The 21,289-nt window shown below is 38.5% G+C and overlaps 1 protein-coding gene across 1 annotated transcript in view; it reads right to left on the reverse strand.

Moving 5' to 3' along the window:
• Positions 1 to 10,566: 10,566 nt before the first annotated feature.
• The window catches only part of igsf11 (immunoglobulin superfamily member 11), a 329,356-nt gene continuing 318,633 nt past the window's right edge, over positions 10,567 to 21,289 (reverse strand). Inside the window, exon 7 of the mRNA XM_039744088.1 lies at positions 10,567 to 19,326. Coding sequence (XP_039600022.1) covers positions 18,858 to 19,326 — 469 coding nt within the window. The 3' untranslated portion in view covers positions 10,567 to 18,857. The remainder of the gene's footprint in view (positions 19,327 to 21,289) is intronic.

Here is a 21,289-nt window from a genome sequence, read left to right on the forward strand (position 1 = left end):
TTGAAGTTTTGCTTGTTAGTTTTCCACATGTAGCCAAGTCCAGAGGCAAGGGCCTTGAACTTCTTAATAATATTGGCAACAGTGGCCAAAGGAACATCAATCTCTTTAGTGATGGTGTTGGAAATGGTGACCATGCTTGTCTGTTACCATCTATCTTACCTCCTCAGACAATTCTGTGCTTTTCCTTCTCTTACTCGTGTTTAGTATGACACAAAACAGTTTCTTCATTTAGACTTGCTAGGTGAGTGATTACAAGGTTGAAGTTAGCTGTGACAATCACTAAAAGACAAAAGAGTGCACACCATACCTTGAGACCCAAGGGCTACAGCAGCTGGAGACAGAAAATTGAGACTGCAGTAAGCACCAGGCTCACCAAAACTGAACAGTTGAAAACTGGAAACATGTAGTCTGGTCTGATGAATCTCGATTTCTGCTGAGGCACACAGATTGTTGGGTCAGAATTTGGCACCAAAAGCATGTGTCCATTCATCTAACCTGCCTTGTGTCAACAATCCTGGCTAGTATTGGTAGTGTAATGGTATGGAGAATGTGTTCTTCACACACTTTAGGCTCATAAATACTAATCAATCATTGATTGAATGCTACAGCCTATTTAAGTGTTTTCCTGACCATTTATGGATGTCACTAACTCCTCTTCTAATGGCTACTTTCAGCAAAATAATGCATCATGTATATATACACTCGCTGAGTAATTTATTAGGGACACTATAATAATGATGGGTATGGTCTCCCTTTGTTTTTTAAAACAGTCTTGATTCTTTGTGGTTTAGATTCCACAAGATGTTGGAAACATTCCTTTGAGATTATGGTACATATTGACATGATTGCATCATGCAATTTCATGCAACATTCATGCTGCAAAACTCCTGTTCTACCACTTCCCAAAGGTGTTCCATTGGATTTAGATCCAGTGACTGGGAAGGCCACTGAAGATTGCTGAACTCATTGTCATGTTCATGAAACCTGTTTTAGATTAATTTTGCTTTGTTAATTTGGTGCATTACTATGCTGTAAGCAGCCGGATATATAACTTTATATATATATATATATACTAGGGGCTCTGCCCCCTGCTTGCTTTGCTCACCCTCCCCCAGGTTTGGTTTACCACATATACAATTTAAAGAGATTGTTATTTTAATTGGAATTGTTACATATGCATTATTTTCACTTTTACTTTAAAACTTCTGTAAAAAAAATACTGTAGTTGTCTTTTATTTCTGGCCCCGGGAGTGGTTAAATCTTTCTCGCAGGATGTATAACGCTGCTCGCGTTGTGAAGGGGGGAGCGGTTGAACGCATGTTAAGGAAAAGCGGTCAGATCATCTGCTGGCTTGCTGCTTCTGCTGATGAGCTGCGTATTCTGCTTGTCACACTGCTCATCGATCATTTAAAAGTCTGTACAGCAGCTGTCCTTTTGCTACTTCGCGTCTCTGCCAATCGTGTTGTGAAGTGGGGTAGGGGGGTTTGGTGGGGGGGTGAGGTTTGGCTGAACGCATGCTAAGGAGAAGCGGTCGGATCATCTGCTGGCTTGCTGCTGCTGGCGAGGTGCGTGTTCTGCTTGTCACTTGTCATTGTTTTAAGACCTGGGAGCACATGAAGCGTGTCTGCCAAAAGCATTTCAGCAATTGCTAGGTTAGATGTCTGTGAACTTGTTTTAAATGTTGTCTCACTGCCTTGTCTCATGTGAAGTTCAAAGTGTCTCTCGCGGGACATCAAATTGTCTTCCGAGAAGATTAGGTCTTGTCTCCCTACTCTCCCTTCCAAGATATTTTTATAATAGACAGATATATATATATATACAGTATATATATATATATATATACATACATATATATACTGCTCAAAAGAATTAAAGGAACACTTTTTAATCAGAGTATAGCATAAAGTCAATGAAACTTATGGGATATTGATCTGGTCAGTTATGTAGGAGAGGGGGTTGTTAAATCAGTTTCAGCTGCTGTGGTGTTAATGAAATTAACAGCAGATGCACTAGAGGGGCAACAATGAGATGACCCCCAAAACAGGAATGGTTTAACAGCTGGAGGCCACTGACATTTTTCCCTCCTCATCTTTTCTGACTGTTTCTTCACTAGTTTTGCATTTGGCTACAGTCAGTGTCACTACTGGTAGCATGAGGCGATACCTGGACCCTACAGAGGTTGCACAGGTAGTCCAACTTATCCAGGATGGCACATCAATACGTGTCATTGCCAGAAGGTTTGCTGTGTCTCCCTGCACAGTCTCAAGGGCATGGAGGAGATTCAAGGAGATAAGCAGTTACTCTAGGAGAGCTGGAGAGGGCCATAGATGGTCCATAACCCATCAGCAGGACCAGTATCTGCTCCTTTGGGCAAGGAGGAACAGGATGAGCACTGCCAGAGGCCTACAAAATGACCTCCAGCAGGCCACTGGTGTAAATGTCTCTGACCAAACAACCAGAAAGACTTCATGAGGGTGACCCAAGGGCCCCATGTCCTCTAATGGGCACTGAGCTCACTGCCCAGCAGCATGCAGCTCGATTGGCATTCGCCATAGAATACCAGAATTGGCAGATGCACCACTGGTGCCCTGTGCTTTTTACAGATGAGAGCAGGTTCACCCTGAGCACGTGACAGAAGTGAAAGGGTCTGGAGAAGCCATGGAGAACATTATGCTGCCTGTAACATCATTCAGCATGAGCAGTTTGGTGGTGGGTTAATGATTGTCTGGGTAGGCATATCCATGGAGGGTCACACAGACTGCTACAGGCTTGACAAAGGCACCTTGGCTGCCATTAGGTATCAGGATGAAATCCTTGGACCCATTGTCAGAGCCTATGCTGGTACAGTGGCTCCTGGTGCACGACAATTCCTGGCCTCATGTGGTGTGAGTATTCAGGCAGTTCCTGGAGGATGAAGGAATTGATACCATTGACTGGCCACCACACTTTCCTGACCTAAATCCAATAGAACACCTCTGGGACATTATGTTTTGGTCCATCCGATGCAATCAGGTTGCACCTCAGACTGTCCAGGAGCTCAGTGATGCCCTGGTCCAGATCTGGGAGTAGATCCCCCACAACACCATCTGTCATCTCATTAGAAGCATGCACCGATGTTGTCAGGCATGTATACAAGAACACAGGGGCCATACAAAGTGCTGCATACAATTTTGAGTTGCTGCAATTAAATTTTGGCAAAATGGACTAGCCTGCCACATAATTTTTTCACTCTGATTTTTGGGGCATCTTTGAATTCAGGGCTCTGTAGGTTGATCATTTTCATTTCCATCAAACGATGTGGCATCCTTTCGTTCCTAACACATTACCCAGTCTATATCAGTATAGATATCCAGGAGGATTTCTTTTTCCCATTGAGATCTGATGTGTTTTCAAAGTGTCCTTTAATTTTTTTGAGCAGTTTATATATATATGTATATATATCACACTTCGACTTTCGCAGCTTCACTCTGTCGCGATTTTTTCTCATACATGCTTACGTCACTACGCATGTGCTTTCTGAGAACTTTTATCTAAGCCCCACGATATCTCCTAAAAGTGCTGCTTTTTCTAAGCCTTCTGACAATAAAACTAAGTGCCTGAGGAAGATGCTTACTATCCAGGAGAAGGTGAAACTCTCGGATATGATCAAAGATGGCAATACCCTACAAAAGCCTCCTCACGCATATGAAAAGACAGCGCCAGCAACTGCCTATCAAGATGTTCTTCAGTCGCGCACCACTGCCTACTCCTAGTACTCCTTCAGCAGTAGAAGACAACAACGCACCACCTGAAGACTCTCCTACTGAGGTTGTGCCTTCATAGGTTAGTGGTTGTGTGTAAGAACTGTGTGTGTGTGTAATTAAATGTACAGTACAATAATCTACTATATAAAAGCGGTTGGGATTGTCCTTCCATCCCGTGAGTATCTTATCACAGACTTACTACTTGTGGCTTGCGGTACGAAGCGACGCGATGTGAGCAGAGTTCTGGTGCTCCCATCGTTCCTTTGCTTTTGTGCGCGATGCGCTGCAAAAATAGACAAAATTATGTCTCTGGAAATAATTAATGTTGATGGAGTACAAATACCTCACCGCGTAGTAAATATCAGGAGAGATGGTGCTTGCTTATTCTCATCTATAGCTTATTTAGTGCATGAAACTCCGTCTTTAGCGGTACAGATTCGGGCTGACATTGTACGACTTTGGACAGGCACTCGAGGGGATAAAAAAAACGTAGGTTTTCGGGAGATGTTATGAATGGGCACTTTGATGTTCTCATTCCCTACAATTACATGCCTGATGTACACATGGAGCACACACAAATTTAGGATAAAAGTCGGTCGCCTTAAAAGTGAGCCTAGTAATAATATGATATTTGTAACATCTAATATGTCTTATTTTGTCTTATTTTGTCTAATATTTTGGGTAATATGAGTGTAATGGTGACTAAAGTGTGTTATTTCATGTCTAGAGGGCTCTAATAATGTTAAAAAACGTATTTAGAAGGTCGTAAACAGGTTTTCTATACTCTAACTGCAAAAATATTCGATTTATAAATAAAGAATCCTGCGAAAATTCATTTATCACGGTAGAGTCTGGAACGGATTAACTGTGATAAACGAGAGTTCACTGTATATATATATATATATATATATATTCAGCTGGAGATCCACAAAGGGAGAAAATCAATCACATATCATAAAGTAGTTTCTATTCCTGAGCTTTCTGATATGATACGTGATTCATTTTCTCCCTTTGTGGATCTCCAGGTGCAAATATGCAAACCGTATCACAGACCTCTTCCATTCATATATATATATATATACTAGCAAAATACCCGCGCTTCACAGCGGAGAAGTAGTGTGTTAAAAAAGTTATGAAAAAAAAGGAAACATTTTAACAATAACGTAACATGATTGTCAATGTAATTGTTTTGTGACTGTTATGAGTGTTGCTGTCATCAAGGATTTGATTATCATTATTTCTTTCAATCAGGTTCATATTTGGAGGATGTGTTGTGTTCAAGTTATATTCCGTGTTTGTCAACCGTTGTAAAGATGACAGGTTTCATTCATCTAAGTGTTCACTACCCAAATTGGTACTTGTGAATCTAAGATGTTTAATAGGAATTCCCGGTATTAATTTATGAATTTGCTTGCGAATATTTAGCAGCAGTGTGTCTATGAACTTAATTTAAACTTAAGCTTTACACCTTGCTTCCTTATTGATATGTCTACAAAGGCTTGTTCAGATTCAGAGGGTTGTTCCTTTCTTACTGCATCAATAAACAGCTTGTCTTCCTCTTTATCTGAGACATCACACACTGCATGCACGGGTTTACCTTTCCCAGTCCTGCTAACTTTAGTGAAGCGGTTCAATTTACCACATTTTTTACACTGTCTTCCTTTAGCTGGACATTGACTTTTTCCACCGTGTGCTTTGTTTCCGCAGTAGCTGCACTCATGAATATGCCTGTATGCGTCACTTGCTTCATATTCTTTTGCTGCCTTCTCAATTGTGTAATGCGTTTTTTGTTCAGCGCTTATTGGAGCTTTTGCTTGTTGTCTGTGTACGTTCACAGTCAGTTCATGTGAGCCGCTCAGAGTACATGCATCGAAGGTTTGCTATCTCGTGCGATCTTGCGATGTCCACGGCTTTATTTAATGTTAGCTCAGACCCGGCACTTAAAAGTTTCTCTCGCACTTTTGCTGAGATTGTGCCAAACACTATTCTATCCTTGACCATCTCATCTTCATTTGCATAAGCACAGTCCTTCACCAGAAATTTTAACTCCATTACAAAGTGATCAAAAGTCTCGTTTATACCTTCCGTCTTCTCACTAAACTTGTATCTCGCGAAAATCGCATTTGTCTTAGGCATGACAAATGTCTCAGAGCGGCAGCGTGTCTATTGGGTTGCTGCTGACGGATGGCCTGATATGGGCAGGCAGCCAACTACGTGGGAGGTGTGGTGATGGGTGACGCAACCGCCTCACACAGCAACCGAGCTGCAGGCTATGGCTGTATATATGTATGCGAGTAGGATTCAGTTATGACCGTTATGCATACAATTTTGAAATGAGACCTGCTTAACTGGGCGGCACGGTGGCGCAGTGGTAGCGCTGCTGCCTCGCAGTTAGGAGACCCGGGTTCGCTTCCCGGGTCCTCCCTGCATGGAGTTTGCATGTTCTCCCGTGTCTGCGTGGGTTTCCTCCCACAATCCAAAGACATGCAGGTTAGGTGGATTGGCGATTCTAAATTGGCCCTAGTGTGTGCTTGGTGTGTGGGTGTGTTTGTGTGTGTCCTGCGGTGGGTTGGCACCCTGCCCAGGATTGGTTCCTGCCTTGTGCCCTGTGTTGGCTGGGATTGGCTCCAGCAGACCCCCGTGACCCTATTCGGATTCAGCGGGTTAGAAAATGGATGGATGGATGGACCTGCTTAACTTTTGTAAGTAAGCTGTAAGGAATGAGCCTGCCAAATTTCAGCCTTCTACCTACACGGGAAGTTGGAGAATTAGTGATGAGTGAGTCAGTCAGTCAGGGCTTTGCTTTTTATTAGTATATATATATATATATACTAGCAGAATACCCGTGCTTCGCAGCGGAGAAGTAGTGTGTTAAAGAAGGTACGAAAAAGAAAAGGAAAAATTTGAAAAACAACGTAACTTGATTGTTAATGTAATTGTTTTGTCATTGATATGAGTGTTGTTCTCATATCTATCTATCTATATATATATATATATGTTGTTTTCATATCTATCTATATATATATATATCTCTATCTATCTATCTATCTCTATATATATATATATAGTAGAAGTAGTGTGTTAAAGAAGGAAAGAGAAAGAAAAGGAAACATTTTGAAAATAACGTAACATGATTGTCAATGTAATTGTTTTGTCACTGTTATGAGTGTCGATGTGATATATATATATATATATATAGCAAAATACCCGAGCTTCGCAGCGATGTCATGTGTTAAAGAAGTTATGAAAAGAAAAGGAAACATTTTAAAAATAATGTAACATGATTGTCAAAGTAATTGTTTTGTGTATTTGGCAGCGTCACAAAGTTTTTAGATCTAGCTGCATCAGAAAATGTACCACAACGTCTGACATGCCTCCTTTTTAGTGTTTTCTCACAGCTTGGATTGCTGCTGTCATATATATATACACACACACACACACAAACACACACACACACACATACATATCTTCATATCTACATATCTATATACATATCTACATATATATATATATATATATATATATATATATATATATATATATACATACCTATCTAGGTGTATAGCTTTGGTCACTGAGTGCAAGGGAAAAATAATAAAATATAGTCTATAAGTTATTAAACAGTAAAACATTAACGTTTTAAGAAGTACAGGTACATTGAGCACTACTGGAGTGGTTTCAGGTAAACTACATTTTAAAGACTGTGTAACACAACAGGTAAGTAACTAACAGCAGCTAAAATGTATATGGATCATCTCTCGGTAGTTGATCCCTTTTGAAAGGCGCTACACGACGGCTGTGGTATAGAAATTACATTTTCTATGTGAACGTTCAAATTTGTGCCTGTGGTAATGTGCCTTACCGGCATTTAAAGAAAATTAGTTTTGTGTCCTCTGCAGTGTTAAGAGAGAAAGGCTTTGGTTTGGGATAAAAGGAAAAAGGTGTAAAGAAAGGAAAGTTGCCTTTTTCTTTTATATAGTATATAGAGAGATGTGTTCGCTGACGTTATGATCGCCTTGTGTAGACTGGTGAGACGCCCCGCCATTAATCGGCTGTGATGGCACTGTCAGTCCTCCACTCGTGTGCGTGTTTCATAATCCGAGGTGAGGACCTCATAATCGTATACGTGCAAAAGAAAGTGTGAATCGCCTTAATATTATTTTGCCGTGGTGTAGAAAAGGGGTCCCGTGTTTGCACTTGTCTGGGCTATAGCGCAGGGGGAGGATGAAAAAAATTAAAAGTGCTCACTTTGACTTAATAGCAGAAGCGCAGTCAGCGTCTCAAAGGCCGGCACAGCTATGCATGCGCGCTGGCTGCTCGACTTTTGCTGGGCAGGAGACCACAGTTTTGCAGACACGTTCATGATATCAAAAGTCTCAGCGCTCTTTGGAGGTCATTCATATATTATATATATAGCAAAATCCCGCTCGCAGCGGAGAAGTAGTGTGTTAAAGAAGTAATGAAAAGAAAAGGAAACATTTTAATAATAACGTAACATGATTGACATTGTCATGAGTGTTGCTGTCATATATATGCCTGCCTAAATAAGTCACCCTCGCTTTGCTCTTACTTTATTTACCGTTCATTTAATCATGGCTATTGGTGGAAAAATTATAAAATGGAAGGAGGATGGCTTTACCAAAACAATTATTGATGGCGAATCGATTATTCATAAAGCTTGAATTGGTGATCTGTTTTTCTGTGTTAACCTCATATTTTTTCAGACTTCTTCTCAAACTAAGGTGGTGCGAGGATAAAATGAATCGGGATGCGCTGATCAATGTAATCGTGTACAGTACCAGGAAATCATGCATTGACAAAAGCTCCCTTTGCTTGTAATGCAAAGTGTGATTAAATGCATTATTTTTAAGCGTTATGGAGCACATGCATCGAAGCTTCTCAGCTGTGCTTGTGCTAAGAAAAGGAAAGATTTTAAAAATAACGTAACACGATTGTCAATGTGACCTTTTGTAAGTAGTGTCTGGAGGATTCAGTGTGGAGAAACTCTATAGAGACAGCGTGTGTATTAACTTGTGGATTTTTCTGTGAGTATTTGGTGGCAGTCTGACAAAGTTGCTTCGGAAGACGGCATTAGCCGCTGAGCTCAGCTCAGACCGAAATTAGATGAATGGGAGGGAGATGATGACGTGACTCCCCACCCGCCTTAACTGTCAATCCCCACAAACACAGTCTCTGAATTTGCATAAGCACACCCCTTCACCTACAATTTTAACTTAGTTATAAAGTGATCAAAACTCGTTTATATCCTCGTCCTCTCATTAAACTTGTATCCCGCATTACCTGTGGGCATGTGAAACGCCAGCGTTAGCCTGTCTATGAACTTAGTTTAAAGTTTAGGTTTACACCTTGCTTTCTTTCCAGGCAGCAACACTCATGAATATGGTAGTATATGTCACTCGCCGCTTCTTATTATTTTTTCGCTGCGTTCTCAATTATATAATGCATGTTTTCTTAAGCGCTTTTTGCAGGTCTTCCTGGTTTTCTACGCACTGCGTTGACAATCAGTTCACGTGATTACGTGGGAGGCGTGATGATGTCACACGAAACTCCGCCCTTCCAGCTCAACTCCATTACAGTTAATGGAGAAAAATACCTTCCAGTTATGACCATTAGGCGTAGAATTTCGAAATGAAACCTGCCCAACTTTTGTAAGTAAGCTGTAAGGAATGAGCCTGCCAAATTTCAGCCTTCTACCTACACGGGAAGTTGGAGAATTAGTGATGAGTGAGTGAGTGAGTGAGTGAGTGAGGGCTTTGCCTTTTATTATATATATATATATATATATATATATATATATATATATATATATATATATATATATATATATATATATATAATTCATAATTGCTGCTGACCTCAAAGCAATTTTACATTCTGTAGATTAATTTTTCAGAACACCTCGGAAAAATATTTTTTTTTCAGCTTTGCCAGCTTTTCATTCACCTCCTTGATCACATCCCCATAGCATTTTCCATGTATGTTGTCCTTGATTTTGGGGAAGAGCCAAAAATCACAAGGGTCCTGTTCAGACAAGTAGTGTGGGGCATTGAAAAGATTGACTCCAGAGGCACTAATGAAGAGGATGGTCTTGGTGGCTCGATGTGCCGGAATATTGTTCTGGTGAACAAACCAGCCACTCAGCTTGCACTTGAGACGACTTCTCTTGAGATTTTGGGAACTTTCATTTCTTTGTATAGAAGTATGAAAGTGGACAAACCACTTCTGAACAATTCTCTAAATCAATGCTTAGTTGACAAGATGATCTTTCTGCCATCGATTAACAGCAATGAAAATAGGGCACAGCATTAGCACTCATTTGCTCTTAAAAAGTTCACTAGCGGGTGCACACCACATTTACTTTTACCTCTATTTCTTGTCTCTGTGATGACTAAAAAGTTTTTGTGAATAGTTAAATAAATCCACCATAGGAAACAAATTCAAAGTCCATGTGAATAGACTTTTGGAACTCACCAAATATATCTAGACAAATTGGTATTTTATTATATCCAAATGTGGCTTTTATATATCCTGTAAATGAAGATCACTAACACATTTTCAAACAAACTAAAAAGAAGAACATAAAATATTTTAAGACGAAAAAGTTTCTTTGTTTTTATTCAGAAGATAGTTCATTGTTAATTTGTGTGTTTTACAAGAGCTGAACAGTAAGAACAAAAGCTATTTTACATATTTACACATAGACAGTATTGGCAAAAGATTGTTGTTTTTTTTTTTTTGTTGTTTGAGTAAAAGTCATCTAATCACTTGGGAAACAGTGTTAATCAAATGGTGTGTGGTTGGCATTAAGATCCTTATATGCTATTACCAGACTTCAGCATGTGCTTATTTTTTCATTTTGTCTGTGACACCTGAGTAGGCTTGGGGTCCCTGCACTATAGTACACAACTTTGGAAAAAATGAAACTCTTAGAACAGCTGGCCAGTTGTCAGATCCAGTCTGATAGTGACCAGCACATGCTGTACATCATGAGGCCCATACACATGTCAGTCATGTAAGATCCTGGCCTATGTCCACAGTTGAGTCTTTATTGGAACTTAGCTGCTTTGTAATCTATTCCTGCTCCATACAATTTACCAAAATGAATAACAACAGCACACAACAGATAATAAATGTTAAGTCTCTGAGTTTACATAAATCCGCTTATGGGGTCACTAAGGAGCCCTGGCTTCTAATGGGTTCTTACTGATTACAATCTCAGACTTTTCATCATTTAACTACAGTATTTGTGATGTCAATGCTGAATAACAAACAAGTACACCTTCTGACGGTGTAAGTAGTTTTCTGGGTAAGTAGCTCCTGTTATATTTAGGAACCCAGGTAAAGCCAGAACTGGGCATAGTTCTCATTTTATTTCCATGCCCTTTTTCAGATTCTGATTCCTGCTCTATAGGTTGAACTCATGCCATCCTGGAAAAACTTTCAACTAGGTCAGGATGAAAGGGTGATCAAAAATGGAATTTAGCCTGTCCCATCAAACAGCTGTAATTCTCCCAGGCCTGACTCATTGTTTGATTTTCTTTCTTTACTAGCTTACCATGCAAATAATGATTGTGACTTTTGATTATGAAATCTAATGATGTTTTAAAGTTCACTTTTCTTTTTGTCAGTTTTTACATATCCTTTCACCCACTTCAAGCTATCCTCTGCATCTTCCATGATGTATGTATTGAAAAAATCTGTTAATTGCTTATGTTTAATGTAATTAATAACACCTCCTTAAGCATTCATGCTACATATTGAAAAATACCTGGAACAGACCTTGTTCTGGGTCTGCTTGGTTCCTTGTTTTTGTGGAAAGACAGCAGTAATTGCTCCAGTCAGGAATTAAGAACTATGGACAGACCATCTAACAAATATCATTTATCTTTTTCTTTAACTTGTATTGCAGTATTCTTAAATGTATCCCTTTAAATCATAGTATGTTATTATTTTACAAATTTACAACATTTTAAATTGTAACCCCTGTCCTATTGCATGATGAAGAAAGAAAAGCAATATTGCTTGACTATACAAAAAGGGTTTTATGCAAACACAAAGAGACAATTTCTAAGAGTGAACATGGCCAGCTCCATTCGCTGGAGTGATGCGGGAGATGACAATAAAGTTGTCTTCCTGTACGTGAGTATGGGTCCTAGGGGTGCAAATTGTACGTCTACATAAAGACAACAGTCCCATAAATATTGCTAGATAAAAGAGCTAGTGTGATTCTTTAGCCTTTCTATACACAAATACATTCTTTCTAAATAAACTTTGGGCAAAGTCAGAGAACACAGTGAGTGTCAATGCAATATAACACACTAGGTACTTTTTCAAAATCTTGGGCCAGAAGTGCGGAACGTTTGCATATGAACACTAATTTGGTAAAACAGGCACTTGGAAATCAAAACTGTTTTGCACTTGCAGCTTTTTCTGCCACTCACCTGAGGGAAGCAATATGCCTCAGTTAAATCTGAGGTCTCGGGAAGTACAGTAATTACCAGCAACTCTTCTGAACATCCTGCAGGCTTCATGTTTTCTCTGTTGGATTACATGGGGATCTGCACTCCTTTAGAACAGCATCATGTACAGGTTCAGTCTGAGCTACAGGTAATACGGTTGGCTTGTGCACAATAGCAAAATGGATACATCTAGAAACTGTACAGTTGCCTATGCTGTAATGCAACACCCATTTTAACTATAACATCGTTAGAACTATCCTACCCCAAAAGAATGCACAAATAAGTAATTTTCTGAGGTCATGGGGCTGTACATTAGAAGGGCTTTCTAGAGCTCGAGCTGTGCTGAAGTAGAAGGTTGCTTTCATGTGCAGGACATACTGGTCAGAATTCTAAGCCCCTCATGCAGTTTGCTCACCTAGTAGATAATGCTCCTGCCAAACAGATCCAGCATATGGGGTTTAAATGTCATCCCCAGTGATTCTTGTGTGGAATTTACATGTTCTTGTCAAATCCTGGTGGGTTTTCCTATGGATAGCCTGTATTTTCTCCCACACCAATGTGGATGTATATGTTAGGTGAATTGGTGATTCTAAGTTGGCCCATCATAAGTTGGCTGTATGCATGAGTGAGTCTTGCAATGGACTGATACCCTGACCAAGGTTGGCTCCTGCTTTGGAACCCAATTTTCCTTTGTAGACTACTGCTTAGTGAGATCTTGAATTTGGATTTTGTAACCTAATTTTATTTTAGTAAGTCTTACCATCTTCTAATTAGATAATTTAATTAAAAACTCACTCATTCTTTATTTGATTTTGACACATGCCTGTTTTTCCCTCTAACAACCAGGCTATAATTTACTGATGAATTTGAAAAGTGAATCTCAGATATATTTTCTCTGTGGCCTGTCTGGAGTATCCAAGCAAAGTGGCACGTGACATTGAAGCCCTCTTTTCCAATCATGAGAGAGAAAGGGACTTGGAAAATAGAAGGAGGCTAAAAATATTTTACGATTTTTCTTTTGATTGTGAAACCATCTGCAACTAGAAGTAGGGTATGACACTGAATCTTCTGACCTTTTAAACAGGATTTTGAAGAGGAATTACAAGCTGTGTCCTGCTTGTTTCAGTTAAAATTACATCTGTGGAAATGGAAGACAAGCTTTGCTTTATTGGTCTTTTAAGCTTATAATAGGGTTTAATTAAAACAATCTACATACTTAAACTTTTTTGTATGTATATATTTGTTCCAGGTATTAATAATTATTAGAATTGCCTAACCATTTAAATATACTCCATTAAGTCTTTGTTAAATGCTCACTTGGCTACCCTAAAAACAAGTTGTGATTGAAGTGATTAGTTAAGAATGTCATCCTCCATACTTTAAGAGATTTCTTTAGATGTTCTTGAAATGACTCTTGTGAATCTCTTTCAACCCTCTCATCTACCATTAAGAAAATCCATTGTTCGTCTTTCAAAACTTCCCTATATCCATGTATCTCTACTCCACTTAATAGGTAAAGTAGAACAAATGAGAAACTCCACCAATTCAGAAACCTCACTCATGATGTCTGCCTATACGCCATACTGCAGATATAAATGAGGCATAGGCAATGTGGTTAAGGAGCCTGCCATTTTGTTGATATGACTTGTATTAGGAGGTGTTATAAATATTCCTGATGTATAATTTTAGTGAAAATCACAGGAGCAAAAAAATCCTATGTAATATTATTGACACCCAGGAGGGAACAGGAGGTCATTTGAGATAAGTCACCAGAATTGTGACTGTGTCTGACTTTGTGTTGTTGTCTGTTATAACTGACCATGGCTGTCCAGAGCTTTATCATCTCCAGGAATACTTCTAATTGGAGGTTTTGTTTTCCTTTTCTCCATTGTCAATCTCAATTTTAATTACGATTCATGCAAAATTGAATTTCAGTGAAGTTTTCATTTAGTAAAAAAAAAATTCACAAAGTGTTTTACTTCAACTAAAATTGGTATCATTCACACACATACATTAAAAAATGTTTGGCCCCTGTATGGAAGGGTTTTCATGAATTAATTCCATGAACTGTCCTGTTTCTTATAAATAGGACACAATTTGACTGTTTTTCCTTTTCGCTGCTTTTTTCACTGTTTCTGGCACTGTGGTTAACTGAGAGTTTACGGTTTATATGTAAAGTACAAAATCTGCTAATTTTACTTCATTAAGGTGCCTACTGACAAGTGAATTCATTTAACTATGTCTGTTTTTCATGGTCACTGGTTCACAACCTGTGTGTATTATTTTGATGATTTAACTAATTCAGGGCTGGTGCCCTCCCCAGGGTTTTGTTCCTGCCTTGTGCCCTGTGTTGGCTGGGATTGGCTCCAGCAGACCTCCATGACCCTGTGTTAGGATATAGTGGGTTGGATAATAATGACTAATTCTTAGTTGCTGAGGTTAGGTATCTATTTTTTCATTTTTTTCTCTTTGCTTGTTTTCAGTTTTTTGACATTCTCTTTTTTTCTAGTATATACTTACCTAATTTAGATATATTCTCTTCCTTATATTTTTCAGCTTAAATGTAAAATATACAACTAAATAATGTATTACTTGTAAGATGTGCTACAACACAGGAGGTACAATTGTTTCTGGTTGTTGTGTATATGTGGGTATATATGTAAATTTATATATATTTTTGCTCAATATTTAATTTGTATTGGAGTTTGTTACAGCACTCTGAAGCTGTACTCTGTGAAGTGCACTATAGAAAAATAAATTGACTTGACCCCAAAGTGGAGGCGATGTACATAACTTGGCCTTTGGTTTCATACAAATGTGTGATAAATATCCACAGTTATACTGTAGATAACTTATAAGGAAGCCATCTCACTGGCAATATCATGAGGATAGTTCGAGGAGTACAAATGGCTGCTTTCTTGAAATTTTACAACAAATACATGCTGTATCACATGTCCCAATAATTGATTTGTATGAAGGTAGCCTTTTCTACTCAAAATTACAAGAAATGCTTGCAGTTTATTTAGTGCTTTTTGAATCTGTTGTGGAAGAGAAAGTATCAGTATTACATATTCACAGGCCTTTAACAATTGCATTTCAACCCCTTAGTGGCCATCAAAGAAGACATCGGTAGGAAAAGATTTGTAAGTGGCGACAAGATTATTGAAGACCTGGCTCTGAATGCAGGATTCAGACTGGCACAGGAATGGGAAACGTGTACTTCCTTCTCACTAACACAAGGTTGTTGAAATGGAGATTTTGTAGAATAAATCAGAAGTGTAGAAATACATCAATATATCCTAAGAGTATGTTTAAGCTAATTTTCAATAAATTAGCTAGCAATAAAAAATTGTGCAGGAAAACATTCTGGACAGCTTTACATAATGAAGTAATATGAAGCACCTTTCAAATATTCTTTACTTTATCCAGCTGGATAGCACAAGTTCTTGCTTCTTTGAGGCAGTCCTGCCCCATACTGAGCAAAGTGTTGGTGTGGTGTGCATACTACGCTTGTGAGAAACCCATAGAAATCTGCCTTGGTTTAACTTTGCATTGTGCCTGATGTCTTTTTACATTTAAAATCAATCTTTTGTAACAGATGATGAGTGAAAGACAGGTGTCTGAAAGTGAAGATGTGCAAAATGATAAAAACTTTGAAAAGTTTGTTTAGTAGGTCTGAAAAAAAGCCTGCCTATTGCTCAGTCCCAAGAATGCAAATACTGTATGTGAGACTAAAAAAGTAAATTTTATTACCAAAAAAAAATCACTCTACAAATTCTTTAATGGAGAAATGAGTTATGAAAACATTCTTAAAAAAGACCACACCATGACAGTGTGCAAGGCAAACAAACCACAATTGCGTTTGACAATTTCTGCAGACCCATAAGCTACTATCTTTATATTTCTATTCACTTCTATGCCAGGTTCTCCATGTTTTTGCATAGTTCTACCTGTTTTCTGTAAACAGAATCAAATTTACAGTATATGCAGATATTAACTAATTTGACATATCTGGGTAAAGGCCATCAGCTAGAAGAAAGTGAATAAATAACTTGAAAACTTAAAATCTAAAATACCATATACTGTATATTAGCTACCAGAAGCCTTGCAAACCTCAAAATCTAAAGGTGATCACATTTTATTACCGGCTTGTCTAACTATTTCTACCCACAAGTAAAACTTTATGTGACTTCAGGATGTTTTTCCGATTTTTTAATATATGAACAAGTATTACATTTCTGATGAGTGTCCAACAGTGGCTTACAGGACCATGACTGCATTTCAGCAGCGTGGCTTAGAAGGCTGGAGAGCAACAGTGTAGACTTTCAATCCCTGCCACTAACTCAACGGTGTCAACTCAAGTCACTTACTCTGCTTTGGCACCAGTTGTCAGATTGTGTTAACATGTCAACAGTAGGCTTTATAAGGTCTTTATAATGACACACTTTGCTCTGTGAAACCTGTAAAGGTCCATGCTTTTTAATGAAATGATGAATGATTTAATTTTAACACCATGTGAAATCTAAAATACAATTTAATTAATGCATCTACTAATGTTTGTATGTCTTAACTTCCATGTGTGTTAGTGGTGTGGTGTGTTTTTGCAGTTGCTGTGCTATATTTGTGACTATGTATGGCAATCTTTGACTAGAAAAGTATTATAATAATTCAAATTAACAGTGCAAGATTGCTGAAATTACACAGATGGGTGATATCAAGAGTTTATGAATCAATCATTTGTGCTGACACAGCCTAAAGTTACAGTATATCCAGTGCTGGTTATATGGGCTCCAGCTTTCCACAACCCTAAATTCAGTTGAACTGGTTATTTTATGTCATGTATTGCATCTACAAGCTGCACATCATTGATTCACCCACTTTGTACCAAATGTTCCTTAAGCAGGCATCGACAACCCATAAGACTGGAAAGGATAACAGAATTAGAAAAAGGATGAATGGATGGTTAATCATTTCTCAAAATTAATATACTGTCTGAAATTATGATGCTGACACCAGTCTAAATTATTAACAGTGGAATATTCAGTAACTTTCCACTTTATGTATCTTTGAGTAAACAAGTGGCATGCTTTGGCCTTTAGTATGATCAATGCCAAGGCTCAGTCTTACTTTCCTGCTGCCTACTCAGTGTCCTATGCAGATGCTTTGCTGGCTGGCACACTCAAAAAACATTACGATTTCTTTACTTAATATTGCTTTTGATACCGAAGTGCTGAAGTCCCATAATCTTAAAGGAATATTCCAACGCTATATTTTTTATATGTCACTTACCCCATTTAGCTTGTAGTGATGGCTGAAGAAAATTTTTAATCTCTTGCATTCATGCAGAATGGAGGTGACAATGTTTTTGATATAATAGGTGTTTACGGACTCCATTACATAACAGACACCTGGATTATGTGATACAAGTCACATGACATTTTTTCATGGACGTTTTTCATATTCTTTGCTGTTGTGCTGGCCAACAGAGACGTCTGTTCTTTCAGAAACCTTGTTGACTCCATTCTGCATGAAAACATATGAATGAAAATTTTTTTTTGTCATTCCTACAAACTAAATAGGGTGAGTAACACATTAAAAACATATAATTTTTGGGTGGAGTAGTCGTTTAACTGTCAATAGACAAGTTGCGTTGTAAAAAAGGAAAAGCAATAGTTGTTATTTTATTAGTGTTGTACTGATTTGAAAAAAGCTGAGTGGGTCAAAATATGATACTGAATTGTCTTCCCCATATTGCTGACCCGGATCTGACATTGACCCCTATCTTCACAAAGCTGGTTTAAAAAGCCTTAATGTATATTATTGCTGGCTGACATCCTAGCCTAAGGAGGCAGGAGAAGTCTGAGAAAAGGAATCAATCATGAGTAGCAGGAGGATGTGACCAAAATGTGAATTACTGCTCAAGGCTGCTAAACTCTAGCTAAGTTGTGCCAACACGGTCAGTGGCATCTTTTGTCTTGTCATACATATTTGATGCAGTGTGTAAAAGTGTGTCTACCTAGGCCCAAAGCAGGGGCCGTGCATCTTCTTTTGTGTTGTTGACACAGAGTGATAGAAAGGAATTGATCATTTAGTTATTTGCATGGGCCTCCTTTTTCTCCTGGTAAAACAGCTGTCCTCACATGGCTTTCTTCTGGTTTCATTTCCGTAACACTGTGGTCTGCAGCAACCACTGCACTGTAATTACACTTAGTGTTACATAGTAACTACTGCGTAGCTACATAACTATATGCATAATGACAAGATAAGTGTTAAAAGCGCTGCCCCATCAAGAAGTTTTCTGTTTGTAACTACACATGTAGTTACATAGTAACTACACAGTAACTGTACCCTAACTACACAACTACTTGTGCAATTACAAGGTAGCTGCAAAATGCATTACTGACTTCTACCAACTTTCTTGTCCTGTTATAAGACACAAAGAGCCAAGAGAACCACTTGAGTAATTACTCCATGTTCCTTCATCATCCATCATTCTCAATAACCTTTCTCTGATCCAGCACAGGAAGTTCCTCACATCAAGAACCAAAGAAGAACACCAGGCGCTGTAACAGCAGTAGTACATAGCATTTGGAAAGTTGGCATTTTATGAACTCCTTTTTTAAGTTAGTTATGTCTATACTAAAGAACCTGCCCGGCTTTGTGCTGGCACCATGACTGGCACTGCACCCATTCGTTCCAGCGTCGCCTGGCTCACCGCATAGGAATGCGTGTGTTGTGTATGCGGTGGTTGTGGCTTCCGGCTAATCGAACCATTGCTTCGCACCACAGCCTGTGGAGAGGGTGCCGAGTTTGTGGTGACCACCAAGGTCTTGGGTGGTGGGATGGTATGGCTTCCATTAGCAAATGTGGGCCGGGAAGGTGCTGCTCCTCCTCCTGCTGCTGCTGTTGAGTGTGTAGAAAAAGATTGTCTGGTGTCTCCATTGTAGCGGGAATATGAATTAGTATCGTAGTTGGGCTTTGGGCTGTGCCAGTAGCGGCTGTTGTAAGTGTTGGTGGAGGTTAAGGTGTCATTTTCAGATGAAGATGCATCTGCATTGAAAGCTTTGGCAGAAGAGGATCTCTTCGGGGGCAAGTCATCCTCCCTGGAGGCCAAAAAACAGAACATAAAAGTATAAACATATTCAGACTGAAAAGGAAAAAAAAGAAACAAAACAAAACCAGAAACCTAACAATCTGTTTTTAGGTCATGTAGCTTAAGATCACAATCAAGCAATAATCTACAGCATAATATGTAAACATCATTTTAGGAAAGCTGGTAACACAATCAAATAAAATTTTGCATTTATAACTTTATGTTGCATACAAATAAAAGAAATTACAAAGCTTAAATATTTACTTAATTGATTATATTTTTAAAATATTTATAGTGTTACATACATCTCATTAAGCTTTCATGGTATAACTTATATTTAGAAATTTGTATGATCATTTTGAACATATACAAGCTTATAAAGAGATATCTTTTCTTGTCCTCCAACCCACTTTTTCTTATTCCAGGAAGCCATAGCCTTTCCCAGAAGCACTGGACTCTAGGCAGGAAACAATACTCCACAGGGCCCTCAAATGCTCACACTCAGACATGACAAATTGTGAGTTGCCAGTTACCAGACTTGCACATTTTGGGGCATGTGGGAAGAATACTGGAGCACACTGAGGAAAAGTCACACAGACCCAGGGAGAATGTGCAAAGTTAACATGGACAGTGACCAGTTGTGAGATTTAAACTAAGGATGCTGGTTCCATAGCCAGGCAATATTACTCTACGGTTTAACCTTTACCCTTATTAAAGAACTATACTGGAAATAATTAATCAATAGATTTATAAAGCACTAAATATTATAAACTGTACATAAATATTGAGATGTCAAGAACTGGTTCCTACCTTGCACCTGATGTTGCTGGGATAGTGGGTGCACCACACACTGTGGCCTTCAAATGGGTTTAAAAATGTTACATAAGCAAAAATAACCCTACTACATAAGCAAATGTTGATTTTGATTTACACATGAGCAAATGGGGTAGTATGGAGGTGGAGAAACTCAAATCACTAGGAGGCAGATGTCAGATCCTGGGTTGATCTTGTTGTCTGGAGGTTGTTTCCCACATTCCAAAAATGTTCATGTTTGTTAAATTAGTTACTCCAAAATTCCTTTTCTCTTTCAGAGTGTGCACGTGTATCTAGCTATGATATTCTTTATCAACAATTCACTTTTATTGAATTGCCTAATGTTTTATTTGACTGTAATATATTACTTTTTTTATATAATGGATGCTTTAAGTTATGTCAAGTTTTCTTTGAAGTTAAGACTATTTTTCTATAATTCTGGTTTGTGCTCATTTACCAGATACACTTCATTTGTGTATTGGAAATATATTTAACTATCCATTGTACCTGTCAGAGACAGGTAATAGAATAATTTAAAAGTATTTGCTGTCTCTTGCCCTATGTGTACTTTCAGCACCTTTTCTTTGCATTCGTATGTGTCTAACCTCTCTTAACCAGCGCTCCCTTTCTCAAGTGTGTTTCCATAAAATCTGCTCTCTCAGACTCTGTCATTATTTTAAAGCACCTTCTGTCTTTGAAGGCAACTCTCTCAGTGTGTGGCTTTACTCCTCCATGTGAGTCTCATATTCACATTTCCTCTTTCGTCACTACAGCCAAACTGACCAATCACACTAAATCCAAACTAACCAATTAGATTGCTATGAGCGACTGATACAAAAATGAAAATGTCCAGCCAAATCAGGAAATGGCCAATATCGCTGTAAATTGACCGGCCAATGTCCAATCTTTTCCTCGATTTCACAATTTGGCCAGCCAATTTGCGAAATGTCATGGGGCGATCAGCCAAAGACGGAAGAAAAAAGGCACAAGCTGCGATTTGTTGCACACTAAGTATTACAATTGCATCGAGTGTAGCCTTGGTGGCTCTTGTTCAAAAAGTGGATGCATCTTGGTTGTTTCACAATAATTAAGATTAGGTATATAAGTAGGTTTAACATTTCTGTTATCATTTTAGCCCTAAAATAGTGACTTAACATCAG

Source organism: Polypterus senegalus, chromosome 2 (genome assembly GCF_016835505.1).
Source record: "Polypterus senegalus isolate Bchr_013 chromosome 2, ASM1683550v1, whole genome shotgun sequence".
Taxonomy (NCBI): domain Eukaryota; kingdom Metazoa; phylum Chordata; class Cladistia; order Polypteriformes; family Polypteridae; genus Polypterus; species Polypterus senegalus.